The sequence below is a fragment of the Rhagoletis zephyria genome, unplaced genomic scaffold (genome assembly GCF_001687245.7).
Source record: "Rhagoletis zephyria isolate East Lansing unplaced genomic scaffold, Rhagoletis_zephyria_1.1 Rzeph_scaffold_05582, whole genome shotgun sequence".
In the NCBI taxonomy this organism is placed as follows: Eukaryota; Metazoa; Arthropoda; class Insecta; order Diptera; family Tephritidae; genus Rhagoletis; species Rhagoletis zephyria.
Genome location: NW_016162665.1, coordinates 25180 through 34285, shown reverse-complemented (window position 1 = coordinate 34285; position 9106 = coordinate 25180). Strand labels below are relative to the sequence as shown.

General features: G+C 32.8%; 1 protein-coding gene across 1 annotated transcript in view; it reads left to right on the top strand.

The window, feature by feature from the left end:
* Positions 1–3850, top strand: part of LOC108372263 (acetylcholine receptor subunit alpha-like) — a 10759-nt gene extending 6909 nt beyond the window's left edge. Inside the window, exon 2 of the mRNA XM_017627913.1 lies at positions 3731–3850. Coding sequence (XP_017483402.1) covers positions 3731–3850 — 120 coding nt within the window. The remainder of the gene's footprint in view (positions 1–3730) is intronic.
* Positions 3851–9106: the final 5256 nt, after the last annotated feature.

The following is a 9106-nucleotide window of genomic DNA, read 5'->3' as shown; positions in this document are numbered from 1 at the left end:
ATTTACATATGTATGTACATACAAACGAGCACCAATTAATTTTATTTAAAGAAATGGCGTGTCGTCTATTTCCGCTGTAGCAAACGTAGTACATAGGGCGACATCTAGATGTCATCTACCTCGCCCTATTCACTACAGATGTCGCCCTATGCACTATGCTTTTTTATGGGAGCTTTTCAAAGCAAAGGTTTTATGGTGTCGGACACACAACATTGAAAGTTTCTGGATCCACAACATTGAAATTTTCTGGACACACAACATTGCAAGTTGATAAAAGCGTTGTAATTACTTTTAGATTTTGAAACCAATAAGACGAGGAGAGTAGTTTTTGCCTTAAACGAATTAACTAACAAAGTTATGAGTATTTCTTGGTCGAGATATTTATAGTACCTTTTGTTACAAAATTGATACTCGGTACAATCTCTGTTTCTTTGCATTCAAATGGAAGTTTTTATTTTGTTGATCGAATTTTTTGTTATAAATCCATGGATCGTCAATAGCCTGGTACCGCACTTTAAATTATAAATGTTTTCTTTATATAAAGTGTCATTTTTTTGCAATCACACAACAATACTCTTCAATGTACCAGCGTCAAGTTATTACTTTTTCATTTGTCTGCAAAAAAAACAGTCTGCTATGCACAGCTGCTGCTCGTCCCTTTTTCAAGTAAATTCGAACGACTTTCACGCGGCTTCATCACAACTGTCTTGACTTGTCACATTGTAAAATACTTTCTATATCCCCTTGCACATAAAAATGTGTATTTATTTGGCATGGTTTCCCCTCCTTACTATCCTATCCTCGAATCGGTTCAAATTTACATCCAACGCCCCTTTGCCAATTTTCTGTGTCTGTCAGTACATACTCGTACTATGTAATATATACTCACATAAACTACATGTATGTGTATAAATGTAAAATATAAAATTTTTTACTTTCCTCTTGTTTATTAGCTGTTGCCGGTTTCCCGCCATTTGCCCACAAAAATGAAAGAGGCCATAAAAATGTGCGGTAGTAAATATTTTAGAGGCGTAAAATTTTTAACTCGCTAAATTTGCCTTTTGAAAATATCCCCTTTTTCTGTCGCAGGGAATTTATTGCTGAAGAATATTTGTATTTATTCCCGATTTACATTTCATGTCCTATTTTTAAGATTTGTTGAGGATTTTACTGTTATAGTGGTTGCATAAAATAAAGAGGAAAGGACAATTTTACGCGCTTTACAATCTTTTATTAGCAAATTTTCTCATGCAAATCCGTTTCTAAAATATTTGGCGATTTTTATGTACTATCGTAAATGGGTGGTAGGCGCTACCTAAACAGCTACTTAGGCATTCAAAGGGTAAAAAATTTGTATTATCGGGTCACCTTTACCGCCCTGAATCTATTTATGATAAAAAAAATACTCATGCGGAGCTCGGCTCTTAATGTTATAAATAAAATAATTTCGAAACTCTAATACAAATGAATTTCACATAAATTGAGTTGAATTGAATTGAATTGCAGAACCTGATTACTAGAAATTCATTTTCGTCTCTTCAGGATTCAGGCCCGTTTTTGAAGCTATTTTCTCCCTCCTTTTGGCACTAGAGCGGTTGAAAAAAAAACAAAGGTAAAACCTATGAATTTTTGAAGAAATTTCTGAAATTTGTTTGGAAATTTTTTTAGAGAAAATTCGGTTTTAGCGCTTTGCCACCTTTTCTGCCAAGCAATTGGAAAATTCTTACGAGTAACTAAGTAACTCCTATCACACTTAAAGTAAGTTTCATAAAGCAATTTATGTGCCATTTTTTTAATTGAATATGAAAACAGACAGAAGAGAAAAAATCATTATTTAATTAAATTGCTGCTGAAGCTGGCAGTTAATCTTCTTCACGTTGTTTATTTAAATCCAGGGAGGAGTTAATTTTAAAATCATCTTCACTGAAAAATAAATTGCTTCCAAATATTACTATTAATTGATCGAATTGGTTTCAAGAACATTTTTAATTTTTTCAAAACACAGAGATATTTACCAGCTTAACCCTTTCAGCAGCAAAAAGTTATTTCAATCCTAAGGATATTGTTTGAATTTAAGCGGTTTCGTTTTTTTATGTTTTAAAATTTCGCCTATTTTTTATTTAGATTATTGTAAATTTTTTTGAAATTATTTTCCACATATCAAAATTACAACGAACTTACATTAAAATATATGTATTTTCTCTGAAATGTTATTGCCACCAAAATTAGAAAAATCTACTAAAAATTTAATGGGAACCATGTTTTGGGAAAATATTACTTCAGGAAATTTTTTTGGGAAAAAAATAATTATTTTGGGACGAAAATAATATTTGTTAAAAAAATTTATTTATTTTGAGAAAAAATAATGAGTAATATTTCTCTTAAAAAATAGTTTTTTTTACAAAATTTGTTTAATAGTAAAATGACAATTTTTAATTTAACTTTAACAACTATAATTTAAAAGTGGTAGAAGTTACAGTATGAATAACTACCATAGATTTAACTGACGTTCTTCTTTTATACATTGCTAAGAAACCACGCGAGGTCCCTTGGCTGACTGCCATTATGTACTCACTGAGCTAAGTTCACCATGTAAATTGTTGTTCCTCTTCACATTCAATTTTAACAAAATACTAAAAATAAAGATTAAAAAAATGTTCATTGATGGTAATTTTTTGGAAGCAGTTAATTTTTTCACATCAATTAGTCTCAAATAGGACAGACTTTAATTACAATCAGTTAAACTAGCTAAAAAAAAAACTATTGTTAAAAAGTTCTCTTAATATGCAAACGTGAAAGTATACATAGTTTGTACGCAAATGTGTGGATTTCAAGTCAGTCGTCATTTTATTTATACCTCTAAAAATATTTGTTTTTAAAAATATTTATTTCCAAAAATTGTCCAGACCTGCGTTGAGCTTTCAATCGCAGCTCTGAAAAGTTGAACTACTCAAATCGCACGTCCCTCATTTAGTGTTCAAAATTTGTACTTATTTAACTTTCTCAAAATATTTTCGTTTCTCTTCTTTATCCATTAACTTTAGTTAAACACGTTTCTGTAAGCAACTCATCCGCAGTTGACTTCCGTAATCGTGTTTAGCCAACAGCATTTCCTGGTACTAATGCGTTCTAGAATTACACAAGCGGAGCAAAAAACATTTAAAAAAAATAGAAGTGAAACGAGGAAAAGCTTGGTGCAATGGAAATGAGATAAATATTAGTAAAATACATAGATTAAGCACGCAGTGCAAATCCAAAAAAGCATTTACTAATATGTACTGCTGCATGTACGAGTTTTAAGCGCCTAGATATACATGGCGTATGAGTAATTTTAAAAATACTGATTTTGCATCAAATTTAACATGTGGCAGTAGTTAACTTTTAGATTTGTTTTAAGAATCTATACCAAAGTTTGAAATATCAAACTTATAGTCTAGGGCCGTCTTTGTTAAAAAAAAGTAAAGTTCAAACAAAAACGAGGTAAATTGAGCTGAAATAAATAAAATTATGTATTGTCCACCAGTTCAGTTTTTTACAAAAATTACTTGTTTAGTCATTAAACCAAATGGCATGCATATTTTGCAACGTTTGGAAGCCGTGTAGAGCTACTTAAAAAATATGTATTATTTTCATTTCAATAAAAAAAATTTATGTTTTTAAGTATTTGTTTTATCATTTTTCATTTTAAACTTGTTCTATATTCACTATTTCTTCTTTATTTACTTCGCAGGTGGATCTTCGGCATATCGACGAACTCAACGGCACAAATGTTGTAGAAGTTGGTGTGGACTTATCAGAATTTTACACATCAGTCGAATGGGATATATTAGAAGTTCCTGCAGTGCGGTAAGTTATCTACTTACATATTTGTTATTTTAGCTATTCATATGTTGCATAAAATATTAAAATCTTCGGGGAAACTATCTTTAGAAGTAAATCTTATATAAGCAAACATTTATTTTAAGCTCAAAAATAACTACACTAGCTAAACGATATTTTCTTTATATATTCACTTTATGTAGTTTGTCATCTACCATTTCTTATCGGCAGCTAAAAACCAAAGTAAATTCGCTTAGCGCTCTGAGTCGAGCGTAACTAAAACAAAAGCTGCTCTTCTAACTAATGTAGCTACTGTTAGAAACGTAGTGAATATCTCACTCAGCAATGGCTGGGCGAATGCCATAGCCAAGTGGTGTGAGGAGCGTTCTACTACTTGATGGGCCCAGATTCGATTACTGGTTTGACAAATATCCACATTTTTTTCTACAGCGCGTGCGCCGCAATCACAAAACACATAGTGTATTCCTGCATACATATAAGCGTCCTACAAAGAGTCATCCGCTTTTCGAAGGCGACGCGACAATGCTAATTTCTTTGAGTTTACAGCTAGTTGTATGTTCACCGGGAGAACAGTGTCCCGTGATCGTGGCTGTTAATCCGACGATTTTTTTTAGCTCTTTAGGAGGTTTTACGTTTTTGATTTTTACTATTGGGAATAGGTATTCCTTTTGTGTTATAGGTTTTAGGATGTGATTCGTGAGAGTTGCTACTGCGGGCAGACAGTTTGTTGGCTCGGCTTCCAACTCTGATCCAGACTTAGTAAATTTGACAGACCTCTTGTTATTCCTAGGGCCGGGTACTAAGACGAGTGACACATCCATTGTTTCGGTGTAATCCGTGACTAATTACAGTTTTTATTATTGATGGTGCCGTTCCGAAAATGCTTGGTTATCTGTGGAAATGTATGCTAATTGTACTTACTCCTAGTTACACTGTTTTTTAATAGCCTTCAGGTGCCCTTGGTACTTCCGCTCAGAAGTTCGAAACGAGAGAGTTCATCATTTCAACAAATTATCCCAATCCCGCAACGCAGTTCATTTTAGGCCAATCAGTATAGAATCCAGCAGAATTCTCCTCGATAATCTTGCCTCTACTCAAACCCCATCTATTTAGAAGTGAAAGTCACCTGAAATTAAATATGTTAAAAAAGTTTTGTTGCCGAATATAAGCGATTTTTTTCCTGTAAGGCATATATAATTAACAATATGATTTTTAGTAATTTATAACTTAATCCAACGCTACACAGTGTGGAAAATGGATTCCTTGACCTAAGAATGGCGAAAATATATCTAAAAAAATTTGTTTAAAGTTCATTACAACCTGTTTTCAGGTAAAATTAAAATTTAAAACTTTTTTTCGGAAGATCCTAGGTATTCTTTTTATTTATGGAGACAAAAAAATGTGAATTTTCAACACTGTGCACCAAGTAAATTTTTTTTATGCAAACCTTCCCCTGTTAACAAGCCAATGTTTTTTTTTATTACTAAGAAGAAGATAAGTATCCCAATGGGTAATATTTCAAATTATTCAAAATGAGCTGCTTATAAATTAGGAACAATTTACTACATACGTACATACATAGAAAAGTTAAGAGACTAGCCAAAGTAGATGATTCGTGGCTGCGATCGTCTCCTTTTTCCTTAAAATTTGTATTCACTAGCGAAGTAGTTGATTATAGTGCTATTTATGAAGGTGTCCTTAAATATTAAAGTGACAAAAATTAACATTTTTTATTGCAACTACATACATATGCTCTTCTGTGTTTTCCAAATGATTATCTCTGTACATTAGACTGCATCACTCCCCATACAAAACAAAAAGAATCGGTACTGTGTGTCCATTGGAATATATTTCGGAAAAATATTAAGATTCACATGACCTGGACCGATTTGAAAATACCCATAAAAATGGAGTTTTTGTATGAATAAAAATAGTTTCTTAAATTTTTTTTAAATCCCCTCAAACGACAAAACGGTTTAAGCTTAAAAAATTTGCATAAAAATATTTTTAAAAATTTGTTTAAAATGTTTAACGGAATCATAATGTTGAGATTTTTGATGCTGTTTTTTAACTTTCTTCAAAGATTGATATAAGAAAAACTTCAATAACTGAACCTAAACTACTCCGATATAGACTTGTGAGGTATCATTGGAAAGGTATTTTCTCTTTTTACTTCTTTGCTAATAAACTCATTCAAAGGATGAAAGAGAAAGGTAGGATGAACGAACATCATTCAAAGTTGAATTAAGATATGTTGGTATTTGAAAAAAAAAATAATTGGACACGAATGATTTTTTTTTTTGGACAGAAATAAAAATAGTGGGAAAATACCTTTCTACTGAGATTCCATAAGTCTAAATCAGAATAGTTTTGGTCCAGTTATTCAGTTTTTCGTAAATCAATCTTTGAAAAAAGTAAAAAAAGCATATTACGATTTCGGTAAAACTATTTTTAAATATTTGTATGCACATTTTTTAAGCTTAATCTGTTTTGTCATCTGAGGGGACTTTTTTCAAAAAGTTCTTTAAGAAACTACTTGTATTCATAAAAAACTTAATTTTTGGAGGTATTTTCAAATCGGTCCAGCTCAAGTAAATCTTAATATTTTTCCGAAATATTTTGGTGGACGTCTTAAAATATAATGGATTTTGTAATTCCGGCCGAAAAACCGCAACTTTTTTTGGTGATTCAGTCTAATGTACATATGTATATGTTTGACATTGCTCTCTTCCTAAGATGTTAACGAAGATGTGTGTATGCGTATTGAGTTGGCAGCATAAATTTGACAATGCAAATTGCCATTTGCCTCGTAACAAGACATCCCTGGGCAGTGTATGTACGACATATGTTTTATCCCCTAACGCATGAATACATGCATTTACGTAGTACAAATATATGTATGTACGTGCATAACTGCATAGGAAATATTAAGACAGTTTGTCTTCGTCACAATTACCCACAAGGGAAACACGTGGACAGTCGACATGGCAATAAACTAAGGCCTGTAAAAAGTAGGCGACCTTTTATTAAGTGACTATCGCATTGTGTGCCCAAAACATGGCTACAACGATGATTGTGACACAATGTCACGTGCTGCTTTGCCATCAAGCAAAAAACGTGCGTATAAAGATTATGTATGAATGTGAATAAGAAAAAAGTAAAAGGAAAAAAAACAGTTTCTTACAGAAAAAAATATTAATGTGTGAGAAGACAAGCACACATACATAACTGCAAACATACTTATTTCCCAAAAGATTATAAAGCTATAGACCTTGCCTCATGAAAAAAAAACTCAATAAAGGTATGCCTTCATGTGTCACAAAAGCCACGAGCCCGCACATTGCCAACTATGGTTAAAAGAAAATAGTAGCTGCTACGAGTACCAAGAAAACTATGCACTTTTCCGCCTTTTAACTTTTGGTCTTTGTTTGTTTTTTTGTATTTTTTATTCTTTTTTTTACTTTGTCTTTTCTAACTTTTGTCTTTACTGCACGCTCCATTTTCCTAACTGCCATGATGCCAGAAGCGACGTAAAGAACTACTATTAAAAAGGCGAATATAAAAAAGTTGCTTGCAAAGAGCCTTTGGCGTGACAAAAGCATTTGCGAGAGTATGTATGCAAGTATGTATGTAGCAGATAAGGTGTCAGCTGCTCTCTTTGTTGTTTGAACTACTGCAGTGGCATTTTTGAGGCGTTTGTGAAGGCTTTTGTTTGTGCGGCGTGCATGCTTTTCTATGCGTTGCTCACATGTGTTGCACTATTTTTTTCTGTTCCACCTTTTTTTAGGTTCGTAGTTTCATAGTGTCTAGATTCTAGAAGCATGCTATTTATATGTATATGAACTTGCCATGATAAAAAATTATGTCGCTAAATAGGGAACATTTGTAAATAAAGACATTTGCTTCTAAATTGATAATTGAGATTTGTTGCATTTTTTGTAGAAGTATAAGATAAAGAGTGCCGTAAGTCAGTCATTACCAAACAGTACAAAGACCTTTGTGGGTTGACGAGGTTTGCTGAACGGCTTTGCTGCGCCTGTTGCTATATATGTACTAAAAATATTACCTTACGCTACGTATGTACATTAGACCACATAACCAAACAAAGTTGCGGATTTTCCGCCGGGATTACAAAATCTATTATATTTGAAGCCGTTCGCCAAAATATTTCGAAAAAATAATAAGATCTACGTGAGCTGGACCGATTTGAAAATACCTGCAAAAATGGAGTTTTTTATAAATAAAAACAGTTTCTAAAGAACTATTTGAAAAAAAATTCCCTCAGATGAAAAAATAGATTAAGCTTAAAAAATCTGCATAAAAATATTTTTAACGGAATCATCATAATGAGATTTTTTATGCTGTTTTTTGACTTTTTTCAAAGATCGATTTACTCCATTTTCGGAGGTATTTTCAAATCGGTCCAGCTCACGTGAATCTTATAATTTTTCCGAAATATTTTGGTGGAAGTCTTAAAATATAATAGATTTTATAATTCCAGTAAAAACACAGTACCATTTTTTTTTGTATGGGAAGTGATACAGTCTAATGTATATAGAATATATTTCGAAACTACTAAGGTGTCAAACATTTCGCCGACTTTAAGAAAAAAAAATACTCAAATCAAAAAAGTACTGAAAAAAATTATCAAAAGTTACCGAAAAAGAGTAAACAATAAAATATGGCTTTATGGCAAGAGTTCAGTTTTCCCTTAGTCGATATTATTTCCTGACCTGCAGATTCTCCAGACAGAGAACCGCACCAAGCTCTTTTTCCATATTTCTTTTTCCATCATTCGTTACACTAGCGCTTTCATTATTCCCTAGCTGAAAATCGTAACAGAATTCCTAAAGTGGAAGTCCCAGAGTTAAGTAATGTGATCAGTACCGTCTAAAAGACACTGCACTGGTCAGTGAGTCGGAGTTTTAATCCAGCCGTGTAAACTTTGATTGAATTTTCTTCGCTGAACGTGTCCAATCTCCAATGTTCCTTGGAGTTGGCGGGAAAACGGGTCTGGCGATGTTGGGTGTAGGAGGTCCATTTTTTAGCCGCGTTCACTCTGATGACAGTGTCATATTCCATCTATCTTGCACACAGACGAGCCGCAACAAAGTTCAGTAGAGTGATGAGCGTTTTGGTTAGTTTTCAGTGTTATAAGAAGAGAAGCCAGCTGTTCATCCTTATCTATGTTATTGGCGTTAAGCTTTTTCTTGAGGGCATTGTGCTACATACCTAAATTTTTGGGGAGACCCCTAATGTTGGCGGT